The 24,819-nt window shown below is 51.3% G+C and overlaps 11 protein-coding genes across 11 annotated transcripts; 9 read left to right on the forward strand and 2 right to left on the reverse strand.

Moving 5' to 3' along the window:
• Positions 1–135: 135 nt before the first annotated feature.
• A1O9_01686 (uncharacterized protein) lies at positions 136–1,584 on the forward strand (the record flags this gene model as incomplete). Its single annotated transcript, XM_013410844.1, has 1 exon — positions 136–1,584. The coding sequence occupies one exon, from the start codon at positions 136–138 to the stop codon at positions 1,582–1,584; it is 1,449 nt and encodes a 482-aa protein (XP_013266298.1).
• A 3,076-nt stretch (positions 1,585–4,660) lies between these two features.
• On the forward strand, positions 4,661–5,836 carry A1O9_01687 (uncharacterized protein; the record flags this gene model as incomplete). Its single annotated transcript, XM_013410845.1, has 2 exons — positions 4,661–5,336; positions 5,391–5,836. The coding sequence occupies 2 exons, from the start codon at positions 4,661–4,663 to the stop codon at positions 5,834–5,836; spliced, it is 1,122 nt and encodes a 373-aa protein (XP_013266299.1).
• A 921-nt stretch (positions 5,837–6,757) lies between these two features.
• On the reverse strand, positions 6,758–7,810 carry A1O9_01688 (uncharacterized protein; the record flags this gene model as incomplete). Its single annotated transcript, XM_013410846.1, has 1 exon — positions 6,758–7,810. The coding sequence occupies one exon, from the start codon at positions 7,808–7,810 to the stop codon at positions 6,758–6,760; it is 1,053 nt and encodes a 350-aa protein (XP_013266300.1).
• Positions 7,811–9,276: 1,466 nt separating this feature from the next.
• A1O9_01689 (uncharacterized protein) lies at positions 9,277–10,285 on the forward strand (the record flags this gene model as incomplete). The annotated part of the gene is made up of 6 exons (XM_013410847.1): positions 9,277–9,352; positions 9,411–9,631; positions 9,702–9,817; positions 9,875–10,056; positions 10,107–10,166; positions 10,221–10,285. 6 exons carry the CDS (start codon positions 9,277–9,279, stop codon positions 10,283–10,285), a joined length of 720 nt encoding a protein of 239 aa, XP_013266301.1.
• A 2,427-nt stretch (positions 10,286–12,712) lies between these two features.
• Positions 12,713–14,515, forward strand: A1O9_01690 (malate dehydrogenase (oxaloacetate-decarboxylating)(NADP+); the record flags this gene model as incomplete). The annotated part of the gene is made up of 1 exon (XM_013410848.1): positions 12,713–14,515. The coding sequence occupies one exon, from the start codon at positions 12,713–12,715 to the stop codon at positions 14,513–14,515; it is 1,803 nt and encodes a 600-aa protein (XP_013266302.1).
• An 845-nt stretch (positions 14,516–15,360) lies between these two features.
• On the forward strand, positions 15,361–15,858 carry A1O9_01691 (uncharacterized protein; the record flags this gene model as incomplete). Its single annotated transcript, XM_013410849.1, has 2 exons — positions 15,361–15,537; positions 15,598–15,858. Coding segments are annotated over 2 exons (438 nt in total), but the record flags the coding sequence as incomplete, so codon positions are not given.
• A 511-nt stretch (positions 15,859–16,369) lies between these two features.
• Positions 16,370–16,855, forward strand: A1O9_01692 (uncharacterized protein; the record flags this gene model as incomplete). The annotated part of the gene is made up of 1 exon (XM_013410850.1): positions 16,370–16,855. One exon carries the CDS (start codon positions 16,370–16,372, stop codon positions 16,853–16,855), a length of 486 nt encoding a protein of 161 aa, XP_013266304.1.
• A 176-nt stretch (positions 16,856–17,031) lies between these two features.
• A1O9_01693 (uncharacterized protein) lies at positions 17,032–18,169 on the reverse strand (the record flags this gene model as incomplete). Its single annotated transcript, XM_013410851.1, has 3 exons — positions 17,032–17,667; positions 17,767–18,021; positions 18,065–18,169. The coding sequence occupies 3 exons, from the start codon at positions 18,167–18,169 to the stop codon at positions 17,032–17,034; spliced, it is 996 nt and encodes a 331-aa protein (XP_013266305.1).
• Positions 18,170–19,045: 876 nt separating this feature from the next.
• On the forward strand, positions 19,046–21,312 carry A1O9_01694 (uncharacterized protein; the record flags this gene model as incomplete). Its single annotated transcript, XM_013410852.1, has 5 exons — positions 19,046–19,586; positions 19,639–19,955; positions 20,018–20,458; positions 20,506–20,747; positions 20,802–21,312. 5 exons carry the CDS (start codon positions 19,046–19,048, stop codon positions 21,310–21,312), a joined length of 2,052 nt encoding a protein of 683 aa, XP_013266306.1.
• A 387-nt stretch (positions 21,313–21,699) lies between these two features.
• A1O9_01695 (uncharacterized protein) lies at positions 21,700–22,353 on the forward strand (the record flags this gene model as incomplete). The annotated part of the gene is made up of 1 exon (XM_013410853.1): positions 21,700–22,353. The coding sequence occupies one exon, from the start codon at positions 21,700–21,702 to the stop codon at positions 22,351–22,353; it is 654 nt and encodes a 217-aa protein (XP_013266307.1).
• Positions 22,354–22,937: 584 nt separating this feature from the next.
• A1O9_01696 (uncharacterized protein) lies at positions 22,938–24,659 on the forward strand (the record flags this gene model as incomplete). The annotated part of the gene is made up of 3 exons (XM_013410854.1): positions 22,938–23,172; positions 23,224–23,747; positions 23,805–24,659. 3 exons carry the CDS (start codon positions 22,938–22,940, stop codon positions 24,657–24,659), a joined length of 1,614 nt encoding a protein of 537 aa, XP_013266308.1.
• Positions 24,660–24,819: the final 160 nt, after the last annotated feature.

A 24,819-nucleotide genomic window follows, 5' to 3' on the forward strand; every position in this document is an offset into this window, starting at 1 on the left:
ATCTGCCACTCATCCTGGCATCCTTACACAAGCATTTCAAGGCTGCAGCGACTTTTGCCTTCCTAATCGTTTGATGCTAACCCAACCTGACAGTTCCACCTTGTACTTCCGGAGATGAAATTGTCGACATTATCTATGGCGGTTGTGGCGTTGACCGTTTCCTCGGTAGCTTCGATCCAAGTTGCTGTGCGGTCGAATCCTCGAGTGTTGAGCCTTCCGATCGAAAAAAGATCGGTCCCAGATGTCCTCACGCGTGACCGCACACGGCTCAGGCGGCGCACTGGGACTGTGGAAGCAGCACTGGACAACGAATTAACCTTGTACTATGCAAAAATAAGCCTCGGAACTCCAAAGCAGTCTTTCCGCGTCCAGCTCGATACGGGGAGCTCTGACCTATGGGTGAATGAAGCCAACTCGACGTATTGCGAGTCCAGCGAGGATGTCTGCGAAGGTGGTACATACGACCGGACTTCCTCGTCGACCTACAATTTTGTGAACGCTGACTTCGACGTGACCTATGAAGATGGCTCTGCTGCGTCCGGCATCTACGCCACAGATACGCTTTACTTTGGAGACGTCAGCCTGGATTCCTTCCAATTTGGCATTGGGCAAACCTCCACGGCCGACAACAATGTTCTGGGCATTGGCTACATGGCAAACGAAGGTGAAGATAGAACAATAGGTTCCACGTATGCCAATTTGCCCCAAGCCCTGGTGGATGTCGGTAAGATTTCCACCAGCGCGTACTCTCTCTGGCTCAATGACCTAGATGCCAACACGGGAGAGATTCTGTTCGGTGGGGTCGATCAAGATAAGTACTTGGGCGAGCTGACCACACTTCCTGTTCTCAAATCGGACGGTGGATACCGCGAGCTCGCTGTCGCCCTGACCGGCATTTCTGTGTACGGGGCCAATCTCTCCTCATCCTCGTCTCTGCCGATTGGCGCGGTTCTGGACAGCGGCACTACTCTCAGCTACCTCCCGGACTCACTGGTCGAAGAGATCTACAGCCAGATGGACGCCACCTATTCGTCCTCAGCAGGCTACGCGTACGTCACCTGTAACGGGGGTACTAGTGGCTCCAATGACACCGTCGACTTTACATTCTCTGGAAAGACAATCAAAGTGCCGTTTGATGAACTTATTCTGGGCGCCGCAACCAGCAGCGACGGGCAACCTTTGAGCTTTGAGAACGGCGAGGAAGCATGTATCCTGGGGATCGCACCGTTGGGCTCATCCAGCACCTCCATTCTCGGCGACACCTTCCTGCGCTCCGCATATGTGGTCTACGACCTGACCAACAATGAGATCTCGCTGGCACAGACCATCTTCAACGCAACGTCATCCGACATACGAGAAATCACGAGAAATTCAGACTCGGTGCCAGGTGCAGTGGTGGTTGCTTCTGCTGTTACGACGATTGCAGTTGAGACCGGCGGGACCGCCATGTTCAATGTAGCAACAGCAGTGGTTTCGAGCGCGACTGAGACAAGCATCAGTGTCAGACTCAATTTGTCGTTGGGTAATAGAGTCTACACTGCCCTCATTGCGATTTTTGCTAGCACGGTGATCATGAGTATCTAGCCGTCGTATAAGGATGTCAGGAGCGGTGTAGCTTTTCGGTTTCTTTGTAGTTTCCGTGACCTTGTCGTTTATCGATGTAAAATCAATTACACTATGGTCAAATTGGCGCGTTGGGGTCGCCAGCTATGGCGCCAGCAGTCCGTATCGACCTACATTCGGTCGAGAATGCCGTTGCTATTTATGCAGAGTCTTTATTTCTCCTCTATATATCAGCCGTGAGTGTGGCCAATCCAACTTACACAGTGCGTTTACTCTAACTTGAAGATCCGCCGATACGCAAGCTCGCGGACACGAAGCTGGCCTTCAACTTGTTCTGCGCTGAGTCAACTGGGTTGACCGTCCCATCCTTTTGTGCGTAACATGCCATGCAAGGTCGGCTCTTGACTTGAGGCATCGAATTTTGTGCCAAGTTTGGTGTCCACAACTGTTCCCATTTAATGGGGTAGACCTACTTGGTGGACGACGTCCTTCTTCAGTCAATCAGCGGGCCCATCAACAAGATGAACTTTCTGCGCTTCAAGGTTTCTGCCGTGGTTACTACGACCCAGGATGGCGGCTCCAGAAGATCACCTCCTTCAAGTTTCATGCTACGCTCCTGGTATTCCTTTTGAGAAGGCTAAAGTAGTTGACTGGTTCAGCAATCTTGGGACATTCCGATCACACTTTATTGTCGCAACTTGCAGAAAGCCCTTCAAAATCACCATTCTAGATTCCCTCATGGCGACATGCAGCGCAGAACATCATAGTTAGATCGCGAGGCTCTGCAAGATCCGATGAAGCCATCACGGAAGCGAACCACGATGCTGTATTGATCGACTGAGAAAAGCTAGGTGGTATCCAAGCTACTGGGAACTCTGTGCGGCTGCCTGGTCATTCCGTTTTGATGATGGCCGGCCATTTGGAATCGATCATAGATCCTTGTCCAGTAGAATACCAACTATGGTCCTTACTGTAGCGAGTCGACCTCTTCCCTCTTGTACATGACACCCAATTCCAGCCCCGATGAGCTTGTATCGGCTTTGATTCCTGTGAACCTCACTTCTTATCGTATTATTGAAATCAGTCCAAAACGCTCTCTACCCTCAGCGTCTATACCACAACACCCGACGTTCGTGCTTTCCAACCCTTCTCGGAGTCCCCGTTTTTCCAGCCTCAGTCCGTCTTTCACTTTTGTTTGGCCAACCTCCAACTCTTATGGTATGGGAAATATGACTCATATGACCATTAAACCACAGGCTCTCTCCCCACATTCCACTTGGGCATGAGGATGCCTGTGGGAAGATAATTCCGCTTTTGAGTGCGATGGTACATACATACCGCCTCAACAATGAATGGACTCTTCGTCGTGCCCGAGATTCAGTTGCAGTTCCAGGAAGCATTGTGGTGATTTGATCCAGCGAAAACCCCGCAGATTCATCGACACATACATTCAAATAGTCCGGAAACGATATTGTACTGGGAACCATTCGCTCCAGCGACGCGACACTTAGGAAACCATTGACCACAGGTACTGATCTGATGACACTTGATTGGACGCACCATGAGCGGCTGCAATGCTCCGATACATTCACTTATTTGAGTTTGGAACATGCCGCGGTGACGGAGGCGTTGGCGCGGCCTTGAAGGTTCGAGGAGCCACAAAGGGCTGGAGACGCCTATCCGAGCAGTGCCTCGATGTTCTTCTGGTGTATGGACACTCGGACTATACCAGCGTCCCCAATTTGAAGACTTTATGGATTACGGGAGTATCATTTCTCGTCAAAGAGTACTTATATCAGGCAAGTGAGTATTCTACCACTGTCCGGGGAATGTCACGAATAAAACCCAGAATTACGTCGGCTATGAGCGTAGCAAGGGGCAGGAAGTCAACCGCCCTCTAGTCTAACGCCATGCGCCACCGTATTGACACGTTGCCCGGCGTGACAACCTTGATAGGTATCATCGCACCGGAGCTATGCGCAATGCTTCATGGGTAGATGGGATCGGAGTTCTTACTGTTTCCAGCCTGGTCGTGAAAGGTGGCTGGAGCAGTATCGTTTCGGCACTTCTCGAGCTGGTGGACGCAAGCATGGACCCAGAGACCCAAAGATTTGGTTTATGGTTCCGCAGCTGGTGTAATCCAAGAGCTTTCATTTGACGAGCACGTCGGGATTAATGACATTAGAGGGACCAAGTCTAGACGAAAGTGTCTGATCCACATTGAGCTGATTCCTCCCACCCAACTACACCATTGCTACAGCTGCCAGGGTCGAACATGCAGTAATTCAACAGGGTCAGAGTGGAATTGACAAGAAGATGCCTGGCGGAAGTCACAGCACTTCTCAAAGGAAAGCGACTGAGCCACAGAACTGGACGTAGCAAAACTTGGAAATGGGAGAATTCCTTTTGTCCAAGCTTTTTTCAGAAACAGAAAATGGGCAGAACCATCTACAACGCCCCGCTCCGATAAGTCGGCTCGGGGAATTTGGGGGGGATTTCCTACGGTCACAGCGCCAGGCTCGTTCGTGGGTACTTTTAAACTCTGGAATGAGTGTCGCACGAAGACCAGAAAGACAACTTACAATAGGGCCTATCGTGTACGAGGAGTGGCAAGCCGCCAGCGCCGAACGAGGCTCTGGCCCCCCGCAATGACTCGTAGATGCAATAACAGGATGACGCGGCGACCCAGGTATGTACATTCAAAGACAACCCCTTTCCATACAGCCGACTCATTGTCCCCGCGAGCTGCCAGCCGCGCGTTATCTCAACCCGCGTCATCAACTGTTATATGATTCGGCCTCCAATGATGGAAGAAAACAAAGAAGCACTTCTATGGGACACAAGCTTCTCTGCCAAGCGATCGTCCCATGTAGAGCGCGCGGTCACATCGGCGACGAGCCTTCGGAGATGGCTGTGCTCAAATGAAGATTACGCATAACTGAAGATGCTCCTGAGCCTGAATCAAGGACCGATTTGAAGTCGAGGTTGTATTTAAACAGGTTTGAGCTTTCTCACATTGCGGGCTTCGTCGTATCGATCGATTCAAGTGCTACAGCATCAAAACACATAAACCTCCGATCCCAGCGCTTCTTCTGCCATGTTGACCTTTTCTGTTCTCTTTATTTGCGTATTCCTTGCAAATTGGGTAGTCCTCGCACACCCTGGCCACAACGTCGCTGAAGAAGCGGCTGAACGGAAGCAATTCTTTAAGCGCAGTCCGAAAACAATCCGTTCGTGCGCCAGCACACTGAAGGCTCGAGGCCATGAATCTGCAAGCACCGCCCGTCGTCAAGCGCTCGTCAATCATCTGCGTGTCAAGCGCGGCTTAGAAGGCACGCCGCTCATCCACCGAAGAGACTTCACTTCGTACAATTTCTCCCACGTCTCGGACAACTCGGACATCTCTTTGAACTCGGACGAAACGGTTCTCTTCTCGGACAACTCCTCGTGCACTCTGCAGAGCGAAACCACGGAAGGACCCTACTACGTCAAAGGAGAATTGATTCGCGAAAATCTAGTCGACGGTGAAGAAGGCGTTCCCTTGTTTCTCGACATCCAAATCCTCGACACTGCCACGTGTGAGCCTGTGCCTGCTCTGTATACGGAGATCTGGTCATGCAACTCCACAGGCGTGTACAGCGGCGTGGTTGCAAATGGGAATGGCAACAGCAACGATACGACGAACCTGAACAATACTGCCTTGAGGGGGATCCAACAGACGGATCTCAACGGCGTTGTGCAGTTCAACACAATATTCCCCGGCCACTACACTGGTGATTATGAGCCCGAGTATACATCAAAAATGTTTTAATAACAGTCTTCAACAGGTCGGGCCACCCATATACATGTGCTTGCCCACAGTCTCAATTCAACGACCGTCCGGTTGAACAGGACCCTCCTCGATGCCAACGCTTCCTCTTCCGTCCACGTCTCCCACGTCGGCCAGCTCTTCTTCGATCAAAGCCTCATCTCCAAAGTCGAGACAGAATCACCCTATAGCACAAATTCGCAAGACGTGACTTTGAACGCTGACGACGGGATTCTGGCCGGCGAGGCAGATGCCACGGATCCGTTCGTGGAATACGTGCTACTCGGCGATAATGTCTCGTCCGGCATCGTAGCATGGATCAGCATCGGCATTGACACGACACAAGATAGGCAAGTCAGTAATGCTGCAGCCTATTATGAAGATGGTGGTGTTGCCAACGGCGAAGGAGGGATGGGCTTGGGCTCTGGAGGAGCCCCACCAGACATGAATGCTACTTTGTCCTGAGCCATGGCAACATATGTGGTTGCGGCTCGAAATCGTAGTGGATGGGAAGCGCTGCCGCTGAGGGAAGGTTTGAAGTATCAACACGCTTGCTGCCTTGGTGGTCTTTGTTCATGGAGCTGTAAGGCTACACATAATTCCAATACTTCTCTTAGCCGTAGTGTCACTGGATCAACGCAACCCTCCTTTAGTTCTTCCTACTGAAAATAATACACAGAACCGGACCTCTACATAGTTCGGTTAGTTGCTATCAGAGAGTGTGCATACGCGACAATCCGCTAGATAGTACATGTCGCCTGAGGTATAAGAAAAGATGAGATGGATAACGAAGGAGAATGGTTGCAAGTAAAAAGGCCAACAGAGTTGAGTAGCTATAAGTTACAACAGCATATTATAGATACACCACCAACAAGGCGATGTGTCACCGACGACTTATGCGACCTGATGGCCGTGGACCAGGAGAGGAAGTTTACGCAACACCAAGCCAAGGAAAGGAAAGATTGTTTTGTTGGCAAGGCTGTGATCACGTGACTACTCTGTTGACCTGGTGTGTTGCACAAGGCAGTGCTTGGAGTCGTATACTATCGGTGAGGCGGGGTAGCTTTCAGTGTAGGAGCGAGTCTTGAAACGAGTCTCGAAGGCCTTAAGCACGAGCATTGGTTCTGACTGAGGCCGCTTCGTCACTCATCTAGACATAGTGTTATATCTGCCAAGTCATCAGGCAAAGGATATAGACGCTGGGGTCGACACTGATCCATAGACAATACTCCAGTCTCGCAGCACGTAAATCGTCCCTCTCTAGGAAGTGAGGATATCTGTCTATACATGTCGAATTGACCATAGAAGTACAAAGAAATAGACGAAGCATTATCGTCAAGCAGAACGCATTCTCTCCTCCAGGTCTGCACGGATTCTCGCAGGTAACTAGCCGCGCTTGAACTCCTCGGTGAGGTCCTTGTCGAGGTCTAACCAATTGGCGGCAATCTGGAGCCCTCGCAGTCTCTCCATATCGATGCGGTGCCAATCCCAAGCCCCCGATTTGTCGAGTTTTGTAAAGGGGAGGAGCGGATCTGTAAGTGTGGCTTGGGTAGAGGATGAGGCTGCTTCGGCGGCCGCACTCTCGAGTTTCTCAACCACGGCTGCGGTCACCTCGGCAGCAGATTCGGGGATGGGCGCGGCGATCCCGTCCGGCGTTGCTGTGTCGGATATTCCCCCTGGTTGAACTAATGGCATGACGGTAAGGGGGAGCGGTGTTCCTGAAGAACTTGACGCTACTTGGGCGGGACTTGAATTGCTGTTCTCCGGAGCGGGCGGCAACCAACCGGCAGCTGTCAGACATCGTGTGGGAGAGACTGTGAATCTTCCCTTCTTGACGACGTATTTACTCAGAGCGGAGGCCAGGAGAACTTCACTCTTGGCCCCCTTTGTGCCAGGGCAGATGAAGAATGAAGCAATGACGAGCCATTTCTGATCCCAGCCCAGCAGACGCGAACGTACTTCATACAGCTCGTAGGGCTTGATTTCGCGGTGGAAGGAGGTGTGCACGCTCCCTAGAATGATGCTCAAGCGGCCTTTGTGTCCCTCCTTTTCTAGATTACTTGCGCCTAACTTGAATCCTCCTACCAGTAGCTTAGTGACCAAGGCGGTCCTGCTTTCGTCGAGATCGGCGAAATACGTGCTGTTGCTCTTGTGAAAGTTATAATCTATCTCCAGGACCGGGGATCTCGAGAAGATTGAGACAGGTTGGAAGATTGGGTGGGTATTGTTGGCGGAGGACAAGGACGACGAGGCGGTTGTAGAGGTGGAGGAGGCATGTTCCTTGAGATGGGCGGCGACACGCGCCTTGGACGTCCAGCTAGTGAACATGCGGTAGAACAGCCGGAAGTGCCATGATAAGGGCAGGGCTTTGAGGTTGATGAGCGCAAATATCAAAGCAAGAGTTCGCCATGATGCGAGGGAGGATGCTGTCGGCGGCATGGCTTGGGTGGTGAGTGCAGGAAGGAATGAATGAATATCGACGATAACTAGAAAAAGCACTGCGCTGCTGTCATTTAATTGAATCCAAGGAGCGGCGCATCCTTGTTGCGGAGCGGCCCAAGCTGACAGCTGATTATGAGTTCGGGACCTGGAACTTGGATAGGGACAGAGTCCTCCGTAGCAAGAATGAGGAGTCAGGACTGATTGGGCTTAGGAGTACTATACTACCACAAAGTACCCGACGCCGGCCAGAGTTTCCGAGACTGAGAGTTTCAGCCTTGGCCCCGCATGAGGGGCCTCGTTCGCCGCCTATTCTATGTTCTGCAGGTTGTAAATGCGCGACGTCCTGCTCTACGGGAGAAAAGGGCTTCAGACTACGATACCGTCTTTCTTCCTGGCATCAGTTGATGGACGCGCTGAATAATCTTAAGGGGCAGAGCAACGGAGCTCTGACTATGGGAAGACACAGAACGCGCTCCCGTCGAGTCGAGAGAGGGTCCTTCTCGACAGCTACTGACGGGTGCAATAATAGAGAGTGATAGATTCGGGGCTCTTCGGGCGGGTTTGAGCGCCTCGATATAGCCCCTTTAAGTTATCGACGAGAAACAACGGTCCAGGGTCAAGACCGTTGATCGTTTGGAAAAGACACCGTCGCGTGCATCCATTCGCATTTCCTTTGCCACACATGGCTGGGGCAAGGAAGTGCTATGAGACCTGGTCTGGATAAGGCAATAGCAGAGAGAGTAAGAGTGAGTATCGCATTGACAGCTGATAGAGAGCCGCGAGGCCGGACCTTGATCTGACCATACTTCACCTCGAGCTGGAGATGGTTCGGAATGGACGAACTCGGACTTGTGGATCGCTCGAGATTCCAAATAACGATGTCCTCGTTGTATATAATAAAGGTGAGAGGTGTCCATATCCTCAAATATGGTTATACACCATAAAGCCGATAGAATCCCATACGACTCCACGACGAAGTGTCAATAGTCGTCCTTTTTGGATTGATTGTACAACGAAGTAGAGGGTTCGGGCGTAACTTTAAACCTCTAGCAAGGTCGGGATCAACGCTTTTCTGTGCGTATCGGGCCCAATACTTGGCTGATCGCTTAAGCCGCCTAATCCGTTGGCGTCGCAGGCGACCGAGATCTGAGGTCATCTCCCGGCTGATCCTGCAGTCAAGCCTATCACGGACGAGCATGGACCAAGTTTCCATTGGTGGGAGAATGCTCGGATTGCTTTTCACATGGAAATGCTCGAATGCCCCCCAAAAGCAGTTGCTTCAGTTCTGCGTCGGATAAACTTCATGACGAAATGCTTCAAGGTTCACATTAGTCACTGCTAGAGCCTGAGGAGCGGGGCTTCATCTATAAGAATGTTGATGAAATTGGCATGTGCCTGTGTCCCTATTCGAATCCAACCAAGATCAAGAAGTGAATTGCTTGTCCTACCTATCTTCAACCACCATGGCACCTCCTCGCAAAGCTCTCATCGCGGTGACATCTGCACATGCTCCTTTGTACCCTGAGGGCAGAGAGACCGGTAAGAATGTGTCAAACCCCGTCAGACAAGTGTGGCAGCGCCCTGAGTACGTCCACAGGAATGTTTGTGACTGAGGCGCTGCATCCTTACAACGTGTTTGTGAAAGCCGGCTTTGAGGTCGACCTCGTCTCCGAGACTGGATCGTACCAGGCAGACTGGCTGTCACAACAGAAGGATTGGCTGGAAGGAGAAGATCGAAAGACCTGGGAGGATCCTCAGAGTCCCTTCCGGCAAAAGATCGATGCGCATCTAAAGCCGTCAGACATTGATCCAAGCAAAGTATGATGTTCTACGACCCACAGGTCATGACTCTGGCCTCTCCTGACAGTACTGACTTTTGCAAACCCAGTACGGCATTTTCTTTGCATCTGCAGGTCATGCTTCATTGATCGATTACCCCGACGCCAAGGGCTTGCAGTCTATCGCTTCTAAGATGTACACCGATGGCAGTATTATCTCTGCAGTGTAAGCTGGATGACTTCAGCCAAAACTGAAAGGGCTAGCTGCTAACAGTGCTTTCAGTTGCCATGGAGGCGCTATATTCCCGGGCATTATCGATCCGAAGACGGGCAAGTCGATTATTTCTGGCAAGAAAGTCACTGGATTCACGACCAAAGGCGAGGAAGAAGAGGGCGTCCTCGACACGATCCAAAGCTGGAATAGACCTACCATTGAAAAGACCGCTGCCGACTGCGGCGCGACTTGTAAGCCTATTCACTGTTTCAACATTGTATGACTGCTGACCGTGAGTCAGACATAAGTCCACCAGGGCCCTGGGACTCGTTCACTCAGACCGATGGTCTTGTCGTCACTGGTAAGTCTCGATCAAATCCATTCAATGAAGCGCACCAAGCTCACATCAGACCAGGCGCGAATCCAGCTTCCGCCCATGCAACTGCTGAAGCTGCTGTGAAGGCATTTGACCAGTTGTGATGTGGTCCCGTGAACATAGTGAGCTTGTGGGATCATCTACGAGTCTCCAACTGGATGAGGAACCCGAGTCTGGATAGGAAATTTCAGGCGTGAATTATTTATTGCCCTAGCTCTGTCCCAAGATTCCAAATAGCCCCCGCTCAAGTACCAGTGAAGTAGTGAATTTGTACACAGAGTCGAAAAATGGATCGCTTTCTTCGCGATGCGTTGACTGACACTCGCGGTCCAGGAGCAATTGAAGTTGGACGTTTTGGTTATCGCAGTGGTCCTAAAGGAGGCCAAATCTCGGTAAACTTCTGCGACGATGGATCCGAGTGTCGCAGCCTCGCCAGAAGTTGGATCAAACACCCTGAAACATTCTCTCGATATCCAGTTTCTCGTGACAAAATTGTCAAACGCCACATGTGAAACCGAGGCATTTTCTTTCTGCTTGCTGTTCTTACCACTTGATGTCGGGTAGCTGAGCAGTGGAGTGGTTCCGGATTATGTTCTAGGCTTCAAAAGAAGACCCTTGGTGGGCTGGTGAGCCATTGGCTCATAGTAACCGGGTACATACGAAGAACGAAAGGCGACGGATAAAGTGTCGCAGAAGACAACGAGCAAGACGAGCAAGACGAGCAAAACTTCGTATTACTCCACACTTTCGGATGAATGCTGACCTAGCCACGGAGTAGAGGTGCAGGAGTTCCTGCACCGAGGTGCATGGACTCACGAAAATATAGACCTATGTTTACAGTGCACTTTTGAGTCTGGGGAAGGGAAAGCTGTCACAGGGCGGGTCACACGACTGGGAACGATGAGTATCCGGGTGCTCGAGCAGAGGTGGGCAGAAGGTGAGCACACCGCTCAGCCCTTCGACCACCTCGTGGTGAGCTCCCGCAGCCTAAAATGGCACCCCTGGAGATTGGGAAAAGTGGCCCCCGATACGGGTACAGGGGGAGGTTCAGCCTTGCCTCCGTGCAGGCGCAGAAGCCGTAGGGGTGTTTGGGTGCTCGCTTGGAAATTACGGGCGACGCACAGTTCCTCGTACGGAGGAAGCTGCAACTGGGGACTACCCGCGGGACATTCTTGCTTGTGCTGCTACGGTGTCCGTCGGCCGGACACCGTACGCGTGGTTGTCGTCCAACAAGCGCCTCCAACTTCAATTCTGGCCCCCAAGACGCCATCGGAGAATCATTCAGCCAGGCGGTCGCAAGCGCTCGACAAATGCGTAATGAAAACCCCCCGAGGACGCGCTGAGGCTTAGAGGACCCCGTAGCACAATTCTCAGCCATAATTCCTGCAGTCACAAGGAACCTTTGGGCCAAGTCTTCGGACGCCGTCAAGGCCCACGAGGCACCTCATTAGTGGCCAGGACTGGTGTTGTCGTCTCTTTGGCAGATCCGGAGTCCAGGTCAGGGCGGCCCACGACGAAGCTTTCGTATCTAAAGAGGCATGGCGGCGGACGGGTAAGGACAACAACCGACGGGTCGAGCTCCAGGCTCTCTAGGCTGTCGGTCTCCAGCCCCTACAGCCCCTAAGCATGCATCTATTTTAGTTGACTGGGGCACTAGTTCTTGTTCTCGCAGCTGCTCGTGGCTGAGTGGCCCAGGCCAAAGGTCCCTTGCATTCTCCGCATCTCACCAGCCCGAGCAGCCTGGGCCTGTGCCGGTGCCTGTGCCCTGCCAATGCCAGAGGGGTCAATGCTCAATGCCATTGAATGCCTCAACCAACGTGTGCTTATCGCTGAAACGCCCTCCAGACCCCTGTTGATCGTGAATCATCATCGCGCGTCCTGCCTCCCAAAAAAAAAAAGTTGACCGCGCAAAAGTGGCCGTGATTCCGTGATGGTCCAATTCATCAATTCAACAATTTGCAGCAATTCTCCAGGTGCGAGTCCAAGCGAGTCAAATCATCATCCAACGTCTTCTCATCTTCTCATCTTCTCATTCTCGTCCTCCTGCATGATAATGCATATCAACTCCTCACCGCGGGACGCCTCTTGATCAATCCACTGCTGTTTATTCGTGCACCCTGGCCTCGACCTTTCCTGTCCTCCTCCCTGTGTCACACTCTCCTCCTCCCATCGCCAGCTTGTTTTTCTTCTCACCCGGATCTTTATCGTTCCACCACTGTTTGACCCATTCTAATACCACTCCGCCGCTCTTAGCCTGATACCATAAGTCCATCCACTCCGCTCGTCTCACTATTTTCTCCCGCCCGGACTCTGTCTCTCCAACGGATACCACACCTCTCGGCATCTGCCTCGACTACCACCAGTAGCCATCACGCTGTACACTTGCTTTCTGTTTTTGGCACGAAGTGATTTGTTGCCCTTACCCGACTCCGGGCCCATCCCTCCACTCTTTCCTTATGCTCTACAAATTCAGTCGACATCCCATCCTGAGGCCACACCTCATCAACCTCGTGAAAGTCCAATCTACCACCATGACCACCTCCTCTGCGACCCAGGCTCCTATTGCCCAACATACTGCCAACCTGGGCTCTATTGCTTCACACGGCCCTCAATCTCCTCTGCACCACCGCCCAAAGCACACTCATGCTACTGCCCATGTTCCCAATCGCTCTGCCCACTACGACACCTCCCTCTCCATCCCTGCACGAAAGTACCTCCAGACGTACGGTCTGACTCCGCCTCGTGCTGAGAGTTATGAGGTGCAAAAGAAGAGATGCCTTGCACAATTGGCTCTGAAGAGCACTGATATTGAGAGGTTTCTGTATCTGAGCACCCTTCGATACAACAATGTCCATCTGTTCTACAGACTCTTGACCGACCACTTCACCGAGTTGACCCCCTTGGTTTATACTCCCACTGTCGGAGAGGCATGCCAGCGATGGTCTGAAATTTACCAACAGCCAGAGGGCATGTACCTCAGCTTCGAGGATCGAGGCCACCTAGCGAATATCATCCAAAACTGGCCTCAGTCCAATGTCGAAATCACCGTGGTGACTGACGGCTCCAGAATTCTGGGCCTCGGAGATCTCGGTGTTGGAGGTATGGGTATACCCATTGGGAAATTGGCTCTGTACACTGGCTGTGCAGGCATTCGACCTGAAGGCACGCTCCCCTTGACCGTCGATCTGGGAACGGGTAACAAGACACTCCTCGAAGACCCTCTCTACATGGGCAGCCGTCGGGGGAAAGTAACTGCCGAGGAGGAGAAGGAGTTCTTGGACGAGCTCATGGCCGCGTTGAAAGAACGTTGGCCCGATATTGTCATCCAATTTGAGGATTGGAAGAACCCTTTCCCCTCGTTGGAACGATATCGTCATGACTATGCCATGTTCAACGATGATATCCAAGGAACCGGAGCTGTCATCATGGGCGGCATTATTGGTGCTGTCAAGCAATCCGGTGTTGACCCCAAGGACCATCGTGCTGTCTTCCTCGGCTCCGGATCTGCCGGCGTTGGCGTTGCCAAACAAATCGTCGACTATTTCATGCACGAAGGACTCACCGAGGAACAAGCCAAGAACTGCTTCTGGCTGGTAGACAGCAAAGGGCTCGTCACCTCAGATCGCGGAGATACACTTGCCGAACACAAGATTTATTTCTCCCGTACCGACAATGATGGCCAACAGTTCAAGACCTTAGATAAGGTGATTGAGTACGTCAAGCCAACCATCATCATGGGTCTTAGCACCATAGGTGGGGCCTTTACCCCGGAGATCCTCCAGAAGATGGGCAAATGGAACAACCGACCAATCATCTTCCCCCTCTCCAACCCATCCTCCAAGTCCGAATGCACCTTCGAAGAGGCCATTTCAAACACCGATGGCCGTGCTCTGTTTGCTTCAGGCTCACCCTTCCATCCGGTCACTTACAATGGCAAGATGTACCATCCGGGTCAGGGGAACAACATGTATGTTTTCCCCGGTATCGGACTAGGAACCATCCTGTCCAAATCGGTCCAAGTGACCAGCAACATGATTTATGCTTCCGGAGAAGCATTGCCGACCATGATCACTGAGGAAGAGAAAGACCTGGCCCTGTTGTACCCTGCAATCACGCGCATTCGGGATGTTAGTGCCAGAGTAGCTCTGTACGTTATCCGAGCCGCACAAAAGGACAATGTGGACAGACTGCACTCCCTCCGTGACATGGACGATGCCACATTAGAGGCATGGATCAAGGACAAGATGTACGACCCTCACAAGGAGACAGAAGAGATTGAAAGCGAACTTCGCGACATCGTCCAAGATTTGGGCATGAGCTCACCAAGATTGTAAACGATTCGGACGGAGAGATGACCCAATCATCAACCGACAACTATACTGCTAAAAAGAAGTATTCGACTGTTTGAGCTTAGGAATATGGATCCGAACGGCGGCGTATATCTCGTGTGTCACGTGGTGACCTGGGAGAGAGCGGGGTAACTGGCTGGGAACCGCTCGCGCAAAATGTGCGCTGGAGCAGGAAAAACATACCTGTAACTAAGTCATGTATGAAGTAGCGCTGTGTGATACCCCTGTGCTGTGCTTGGAGAATGCAGAAAGAGCTCTTGTGAGCTTCATTTTCAACGATCTTTGCCGTGCCATCTACTCAGACATAAACTACCTCGGTGCCGTGTGGTGCGGTTGATTTTGCATTAGACATGATGTACGTAGGTAGTCTCCGACGAAAAACCTATCCTCCCTCGTCCCGTTCTGATTAGCCGCTCGCCGCTTTGCTCACCCTCGGCTCACCTTCTGCTTCCTGAGCTATCAATGAGCGCTCGATGAGGTCGACCTGAGCACTTTAGTCTTCTTTCTTCCTCTTCATTCACAACAGCTCTCTCTCTTCGGCTAACATCGAGTCTAGGTATGCACAATCAATTCGTGTCCTCCTAAGAACGTTGACCACGGATTCGGTCGATGTTTTCACTGTTTCACGGGCGCGGTCTTCTCTGCGGGCATGGCTTAGGCTTAGCATGTCGAACCTTACTGACGACGATTTGGCAACCGCATTTCTCAGCCTTCCTCGGAGATGCATCGTCCTGCTCGAGGACATTGATGCAGCAGCCATGACAGCCAGCCGAGATACAGCGCAAGGGACCACACTGGCGACATCGAGCCGACGTCGACGGTTAGCGGGCATCTCTCTTTCTGGACTCCTAAATGTCATAGATGGTGCAGCGGCTCAAGAGGGCAGGGTTCTGATCATGACATCTAACCACAGGCAGCAGTTGGAGTCTGCTTTGCTTCGTGCTGCCAGAGTTGACTTTTCTATTCACTTTGAACTCGCTACTTTTGAAACGGCTGCCGACATTTTCGTTCGAATGCATGCATTATCCAACGAAGGCACTCCTCCTTAAGACGATGAAAAAGTCGAGGCTAAAGGCTTTTCTTGCAATAACTCGCCATATCATGCAACTAAGCAAAGCACGTCCAAGGAAGTCAATAACGAGATATCGAATGACAATATTCTATCTCTAGCTCGGTCTTTCCGCAGAAAGCTTCCGGAGAGGACCTTTAGTCCTGCAGAAATTCAAGGACTATTACTGCGATATCCAGGCGACCTCAATGGAGCCATCTCAGCGACTAAGGGCTGGGTAATAACAACATTGGCCGACAGGAAGGCCCAGCAGAACAAGACGATAGAGCCCTCTATACGATTGGAAGAAACGAAGCCAGGGAACTAACTCTACCGATTCCGATTCCGGGTCGGAGGTGTCCTCAATTCAGAGGCGACTCGCAGGAGATAGTGCGGCGGAAGTAGGGTATTAAGGACGGGTTGGTCATGTTGCCCCTGGGAACATACGACAGCTAGGATGGCCGCGCACAAGCACCATTACCGACAGCGTTTGATAGCTTAGATTGCAGCGTGTGGCTAAAGGACTCACAGCGCACAGGTCTCTGAGGCCCTTAGAAGACCGGAAGTAGAGAACTCTATCGGCCTTGGGCGTTACCTAGGGGACCGAGACTACCGAGAGGCCTACCTCATGCTCGGAATTTGAAACCCTAGTGAGTTTGGCTATTAAATAAGCGGGAAAATATCTCGGATCTATATACCCTAAGGATCCTCGTTTTTCCTTCTCTACTCCGCTGAAATGTAATCTTTAAGTATTCCCTTTCTCTACAGAATCTTTTATCATCAGCAATACCATGTCTCAATATTCCACAGTCGAAGGGACCAAGCACCAGGAGCAAACCCAAAGGACCCGGGAATTCATCGAGGCGCTTTTTACCAAGAAAGAGGATTGGGATCGTGCGTTCCCTGCAGCACTGTCGGACGACCTAATATGGACTACCAACGGATCGTCTCCTATCTCCGGCCGCTATACGAGCAAGCAGGACTACGTCGACAGGGTGCTGAAACCGATGCACGAAATCGTGGACAAACTCCCTGCCCCGACTGTTAAGCATACCTTTGTGGATGGGTACTGGGCGGTGGTTCATTGGCGGTGCGAAGGTGTAAAAGCAAAGAACGGGGCGAATTATGACCAGGACTATTGTTGGCTTCTCCGGACAAACGGTCAAGCGGAAAACAAGATTGTCGAAATTTTATCCTGGTTTGACCCCAACAGGCTATCCGCGGCACTCGAAGGCACTGGCGTAACATTTCCCGGCGCTCAATCCAGGATCGAGTAAAGATGGCAGCTACAATATCACGAGACGGGACGCCAACAGATATTGCGTCAGGTACGCCATCAATCTTTGTTATAAGTGCATATCTTGATTCTTGGGTCATCCCATGTCGAATGGCAACAACAAGCATAGTGTTCATGGCCGTGAAAGCTTTGAGTACTTCCCATGTTTTCAAAGCGTCAAGTGGGTACGGAGTGCCCTGCCTCCGCCCAGCACGATCTCAAAAAGGGCTCAATTTTAGTAAGCGCCGTCTCCGGAGCAAATGTCCGTAGATCGGTTCCCGAGATATCGAACACTCCTGTGGCCATTCCGACCATCATCGTACTGATAACCATATCAAGTTCTGCCTTCCCTCCTGGGAAATATGAGTAGCATTGCTTATTTGATAGTAGCTCTGTAGTTTGCATCTTTCGCAAGCCCTCTACAGGGTCGAACGACTTTGTAAACTGCCGGCCTGCACTGATTGTCAGCCACAAGGAGAAAAGTAGCCTAGGAGAGACCGTTTTACCCGTGGCTTTTTCTGCTAGTGAAACTAGATCGTTCAACAATATCCTTTCTCCAATCACAGCCGATTCAAGGGGCCATTTCGCCGCAGGAATATCAAGGAGAGTTGCCACGAATTTGGCCACGTCAGTTGTATGTGTAAAGACCACTGGCATACTTCCGTCGCCTGGGATGGCAGCTTTGGCAGCTTGAAGATCTAGAAGGCAGTACAGTGGATGCAGATGGGTTTCGCCGAACGGTAGTCCCAGGTAGTCCAGGAAGAACCCATTGCGTATCAGCGTATATGTGAGATTCGGGTGGCCTTGCAGTTCCTGTATGGTCCTGAGCTGATCAACGCGGGGTGGATAGGGCATTCGACTGCCAGTTCCATTAATTCATCGTCCAGATCCTCACTTCCATAAAGGTCGTACCCACTCCTCTGATACATTGTAATCGATGTTGAACTCACTGGGTATGAACCTCTTGACAAGCTTCGACTGGGCCGAGCCCCGTATCAGATTCAACTGCGATTGCGCGGAGCCTGGCCAGTTCAAGTTCAAGGTTGAGATAACTGTATCGACTTGCAGTCTGTCCAAGACCTCGCGGATGCTTTCAGGGTTTTCATAGTCAAGGACAACCAGCTCTGCTATCGAGGCGAGCGGGTGAGTAGGAATGGACTGTAACACCTAGTCAGCAAGTTGGTTTTCTTTTCGTACTTGTATGATCGACCTTTCTGGTAAGCACATAGATAGTATGTTTGCCGGTATTAGCTATGGCTTCGACGATCGTTTGCCCGAGGTCGCCTGTGCCTCCAGCAACAGCAACAACAGTCATCCTGCTTGATGAATTTCGGTGAGTTACAACAAAATGTTCAATTTGTTCCTAGCTCCCAAGAAAGAGGCTTATCCCAGCCGAGGTGAAATCTGGGGTGCCGCTTCTGTCGGCGCCGAGCGTATTGGCTCGATGTTCACTCCCAGTGTTCACAAGCACAACCAAGGCATTGATGCAGTACGATTGTCGGTGTGCTTAAGGAGGGGATGAATTTGCAAGGCATCGGCCAACCCGGAAATCCGGAGCCCGAAAATCCGTAGATAAGATAAGCGACGCGTCGATGCGGGAGAGAGATTACACTAACCAGGATAGGCCTAGGCCTACCATTCTCGATCATGATGCCACCCTGTTCCCCAATGCTCCATTTTTCCTCCGTGTTTCTGTGTTAGCCGTCGTTGTCCCTACTACCTAGAGCCTAGCGCGTGGTGCCGACTACAGTACCAAAGGGACAGCACCTCAAAAATCACGAGACGAGACGGTTATTGAGGCCAACTCTACATGTTGCGGGACTAGCAACTTGATATAATGAACGCCCACGGAGACCAAAGGTTGCCATCGGCGGTGAGTTGAAAACACGTCACCGAGTCATCGTGCTTAGCTGATTCACTACCCAAAGTGCGACCTTTGTCACTACAAGAAGGTTAGTAACAGTCTCTTGTTTCAACTGTGCCTTCAGCTTCTCGGGTCAGTTGACGCCCTTCAGATCAGATGTGATCGCCAAAGTCCCTGTGCCAATTGTACTGTAGCACAGGCGGAATGCCTTCGACAGCGCCCAAAGCAGACGAACGTCAGGCAGCACAGAAATGAAGAGTTCGTTTTGCCAAGGCCTCCCCTAGCATGGGAGGCCGTGAACTGATTACATTTAGTGATCGACTCAATATGGTCCTCGAAGGCATCAGCAGACTAGTAGATTCACTTCCTCGAAAAACTTCGAGAGCTCCGCCCGAAGATACTCAGGCCACCGACTCGGAATGGCCATTCGTGGGTGATGAAGACTCCTCCACTACCCACCCGATCAAGAGAAGGCGCACCCATGCTGTGGAGGAGGCCTTCCCACGCACAAGCCAGAACTATAGACCACCCACGTCAAGCGAGCCGCCCCAGTCTCCATCGGTGGCAGAGACCGAAGGTGAAGCCAGTAACTCGCCTGAGCATTGCGGAGATGGACTCGATCCTCGCGATGACGAACTGGGCACCATCGACTTGCAAAGGTATCTTTCGCCATCACAACAGCACCATCAGCCGGGTCGCAGCGAGGGTGACAAGCGCCGAGCCCTCGAGGCAGCAGTCCAAGTGGCCAAGAAAACTGCCATCATGCAGCCGAAGCCCGAGTTCCTGATGTCGTCCCTGATGGAGCGAGTCAACTTCTATGACTCGTCGACGTACCCGACCGCCGAGTTCGTTCACACAATCATGGACAGTAAGGATCTTAAAGCAGAAATGTGAAAGCAGAGATTGACCCGTGCTCGCAGGGAGGCGGAACAACGTCGCCATGACTTATTATCTCGACATCAATACCAATGTATCACCTTCGACGTTTGAAGACATGGCCCTCGCTCTGATCAATCACAAGGTCTACGGACAGACAAGACTACACTACATTGTCTGCGTCAATTATATTGCATATTCATATTTAGTGGCCATTGGATCCGAAGGGCAGAGCCGGGCCATGGTCGAGAACCTCGAAGAATCGAAGCGCAGGTATTATGCAAAGGCATTTGCCGCTCTTGATGAAATGGACCTCAAGGCAGCACCAGACATTCCAATGCTCCAGGCACTATTATCAGGTGTAGGTTACCAGGCTCCTCTTCGTCCCGAGTGCCCAACGATCACTAACGTCCGGCTCTGAAGGCCATGCTGTCACAGGACACGGGAAATATGCGCCGTTGCTGGCGCCTCAACACCAATGCATGTCGAATTTGCGCCAGTCTTGGGGGCAGGGCGCTGAGTGAGCTCAACACCAGTGGGTCATTCGAGGAGGCCATGAACACCCGCTTAGTATTCTTGAAATGCTACATCTTTGACAAATCGCTGTCGGCAAACATGTATCAACCATCGTGCTCTGCGCACATGCGGCTGGATTCTTCGAAATTGGATCTCTCCCAACCTTCTCATGCCATGTTGTTCATTCTTTTGGAGCTCTCCCGGGTCCAGGAAATCATTGTCCGCGAGACAAGCGCAATCAAGTCCCCCAGTCAACCAGCCAGACTTGGCATGGAGAATTTGACCAGTAACGAAGAACTGAGAGCTTGTCAAGGCAGAATGCATCGCATTTTCGCAAAAACTCAGGAAGTTCGTGAGCTGAAACCAGAAGTTATGATCCCAGCTGACATGCCCAGTTTCGAGCCAAGCCGCCTTCAAACCAAGACGGATACTTGAAATTTGAATGGATGAACGTCGATTTCATCTATGCCTCTATGATGACCACTCTGATACGTCTGACGGCGCGCATCGACGATACGCGTTCCAACCATGAATGTCTGAGGCACGCTCGGAACTCCTTGTCATCCTTGAATGTCCTTCTCCAGATCGTCTCCCAGCCCTCCTCATTTCGGGGCATGGCTTTGAGTTCGCTCGCATGGTAAGCAAACGTCTTCCCGTATTGCAGATGAAGATGTTTTTGACGACTTGCTAGGCTTGTGCCACTGTATCCCTTAAGGCCCCTGTACTGCGTCTTTGGCAATATTGTTGCAACTTCAGACTCTCTCGACTTAAAACTCCTCCGGGATACGGCGAACGGCCTGGAATCGCTAGCTCAGACCCACGCATCAATGGGTGCGATCCACAAGCTTTGCAGTTCGCTCATTGACTTGTGTGCCCCTTTTGTCGAAACAAGTGAATCCGGTCAGAACCCCCAGACGTCACAGCTTGGGCCCGTGGGATTGTCAACTGGGCGCCTCCAGCAGCGTGAAGCGGTCCGAGAGCAAGGGCACCCTAGAAATGTTCCACTTAATCCCGATGGCCGTGCGATAGCGGGACCAGGGAACACGAATCTGGGATTCAACAGCAATCTGCCCCAAGCGCAGGTGAACTTTAACAAGAATGATGGCTCCCAGAATACATACAACTTCGATGGCGACCTTGACTGGGAGTTGTTTTGTGCGCAGCCATCTCTTGACTTTCTCGATATGGATTTGGAAAATTAACACTGTGCTTCAAGGCAACATTAGCAAGCCTGGATCATTGCTGGAAGAGTAACAAATACTTCATTCACTTCTAGTCAAAGATTTGTGGTTCGACTCCCCTGGCCTCTGAAGAGGTTTCTTCCGCTCTTACAAACAACCAGGGAGCCAAGCATATATACAGGCGGCTTCGGGCGCGTAACGTACTGTTTCCTAGTATCAAGCATCCGAGAGAGGGGTTCACAATATGGTGGCGGCCCGCACCTCTGTCACTTCCCTCAAATGGAATCTCCACAATGCCTTAAGCGGGTCCAAAACTAGATACATAAATACCTCTTTCCATGCTGTAGTCTGACCTCCAGCTCCACGAGGTCGAACGCCGATCTACTTTCTGTACCTTTTCCTCTCAATATGTTTGCGCTTCTTCGTCCACCACTTCCCGCCCGGACCGAGCGGGCTAATCAAAATCCCATCCTCTATGAAAATGGGCGATCCTCCTTGGAATTCAGGGATGCTGGTGCCGAGTACACACTACGGAACGTACACCCTCCCATGGCCAAAGGCGAAGCTCCGTCCATAATGGTACCTCCTCATCATTATCACATCAACCAGTCCGAGCATTTCCGGATTGTTTCCGGCAGTGTCAACATATTCAAGGGCCTGGACCCTCGACCTTGGAAAGTACTGTCGCACAAGGACGGATATGAAAAGACCGCTATGATCGCTAAGAAATTCTACCACCGGATCGAGAATGCGTCTCCGACCGAGTCGCTTGTTCTGGATGTACATTTGGCTCCCGAAGACTATGAGAATGAGCAGCGCTTCTTCCGTAATTTCTTTGGCTACCTTGATGACTGCAAAACTGCCCAGGTGGCCCCGAGCCTCTTTCAGCTGTTGGTATTTCTCCACAGTGCAGATACACCGCTCGCTCTTCCGATCTCGGAGTCCTGGCTCGGCATCATTGCAAGCCGCATATTTTTGATTGGGATGGCCTTTTGGGGTAGATGGATTTTGGGTTACCAGACAACATATGCGGAGTACTACCAGGAAAAGAAGGGTCGTTGAAAACCTCACTAAGTGTAATCATTCTACCAGTGACTCTTACAAGACTTTATGGCGACGGATCAGCGCGTTAATTGACCATTTGAATAAACAAAACAATTAAGTTGTACTACAAGGCGCTCACATTCGATTGCTGTTTATGCCGGGACGTGCTTCCTCCGTTACACCATAGATACAAAGCTGCTGTGGACTGAGAACCATGGGGCACAATTAGAGTGCCGTGGGACCCTATCGTGGACGAATCGTGGACGAATCGTAAACGACGTCAATCAGTCCAACGAACCCCATCCGGAGGCCGGAAGCCGAAAGCCGGACACTCCGACAACCCAGTGCGTCCGAGCCTCGCCCGGCATGTTCGACCAATCGTCGCGCTAGCCTTCTTACCGTACAAGCGAGTTCTCCGAAAGCGTGATCTAGGCTTTGTACAGCGACTCATGATTGACGATGAACCCTAAGTCATTTTAACGAGCCTTTTGGTGCTCAATATCGCAGACCTTCTCGACAACTTCTACTAATAATTTGAGCCTCTGTATTGATCGCAGGAGAGGAAAGTTGACTTTCGTTAATCCCCTACTATTCTTGATAAGATGGGGAAAACAAAGCCTGAAAGCAGGCACATTTTTTGTTTGATTGTTGGTGGTGGCTTGTGTGGTATATCCTTGGGGTTCCAGATCATCAGCACAAAGACTTTGCATCATGACGAATTCCTCATTCTGGACAGAAATGAGGACTATGGAGGCGTATGGGAAAGTAACAAGTATCCCGGAGCTGCCTGCGACATTCCAAGCCACGCATATCAGATGAGATTGTTCTTGAACCCCAGTATGTTGGCTGTGTATGCACGAATGTTATTCGTGGCTAACATCTCACTAGCCTGGTCCAAACGACTTGCAGAAGGGAAAGAAATCCAGCAATACTACTCCCGGATGGCTGAGGCTCGCGGGCTACGTCGCAGCACCATGTTCGGCGTCGAGGTTCTTTATGCAAAATGGAACGAAGAGATCTTACTGTGGGAGGTCCTCGTGGAAGATAGGCAGACTCACCAACGCACCAGATGGCTGGCGAACGTTCTCTTTGACAACGGAGGCGGCTTCCATCGACCAAAGTATGCCAAAATTCCCGGACGAGACAATTTCAAGGGGGAGCAGGTACACACCGCGGAGTGGCGGGACGACCTCGACCTGAAAGACAAGCGAGTGGCTCTTATCGGGACTGGGCCGAGTGCAGCTCAAGTTGCTCCACGCATCCAACCCTTGGTCAAACAACTCTACGTTTTCCAACGGAGCTCTGGCCATGTCCTTCCCAGAAACAACCAGGTCATCCCAACTTGGATGAAAGCGTTGTTTGGGTGGTGTTACCCAGTCTTGTGGTTGTACCACGTCTGGTGGTTCATATTCGTAAGATCAATCCTCTTATACTATGACCTACCATAACTAACCCTTTACCTCCTCTAGTTTGATCAGACAAAGACGATGTGGATGGAGGGAACCAAGGAGAATCAAGCAATGCACGACGCCAATATTGCCTTTCTGGATGAGCAAGTCAAAGATCCAGAGGTACGCGAGAAGCTGCGACCCCGAGCAGCGTTTGGTTGTAAGCGAGTCTTGTTCCTGGACGATTGGTATTCATTGTTCAATAAGCCGAATGTTGAACTCATCACCCACAAGCCGGTTCGGCTCACTGAGACGGGAATCGTCTCCAAGCCCACCGAAGACATGACCGAGGACGAACGAGCAGAACAGCCCACTGGAGCCTACCTTAAAAGGACCGACCATGAAGATCATGGCGAGACCACTCGACAAATTGACGTCATCGTATGGGGAACGGGATTCGACATGAACGACTCAGGAGGCCATTTCCAGGTCTACGGTGTCGGCGGTATCAACCTTTCCCAGACATGGAAGGACTACCCACAAACGTACTGGGGAATCGCAGTGACCAAATTCCCCAACTTCTTCCTGGTCCTGGGTCCCAACTCGGTGAACTACTGGTCGAACGTGACCACCGTGGCGGAAATCCAGATCAACTGGCACTGCAAAATGCTAAGACACATCAAGCGCCAGTGCCAGACTCAGCGATACGCTTTGTACCCGCGAACGGACGTCCAAGAAGAGTATAACAACTGGCTCAAAAACAATCGAGGCAAACCTGCTTTCCTGGCTCCTGGGTGTGCCACATACCATGTAACCCCGTCAGGAGCAACACCAATGTACAACCATTACCGAATTTTCCATACTGCCTGGAAACTGCTCTGGCCAACGCCGGGTGAATTTACCGAGACCCGAAGGGCGCTCACACCTTCGGTATAGGCAAAGAAGTGGGTGGACGCCATATATCTCGAATCAAGAGAGCAAGAGGCCAGAGTCGGAGAGAGGACTCTTGCACTAGACCGAATTCAAATAAATTGTCACCTCGGTTCATATAATTTGACTAGTTTAAATTTCTCCTTTCTGATATTATTTACTTCGT

This window comes from Exophiala aquamarina (genome assembly GCF_000709125.1).
Source record: "Exophiala aquamarina CBS 119918 chromosome Unknown aczIA-supercont1.1, whole genome shotgun sequence".
NCBI lineage: Eukaryota > Fungi > Ascomycota > Eurotiomycetes > Chaetothyriales > Herpotrichiellaceae > Exophiala > Exophiala aquamarina.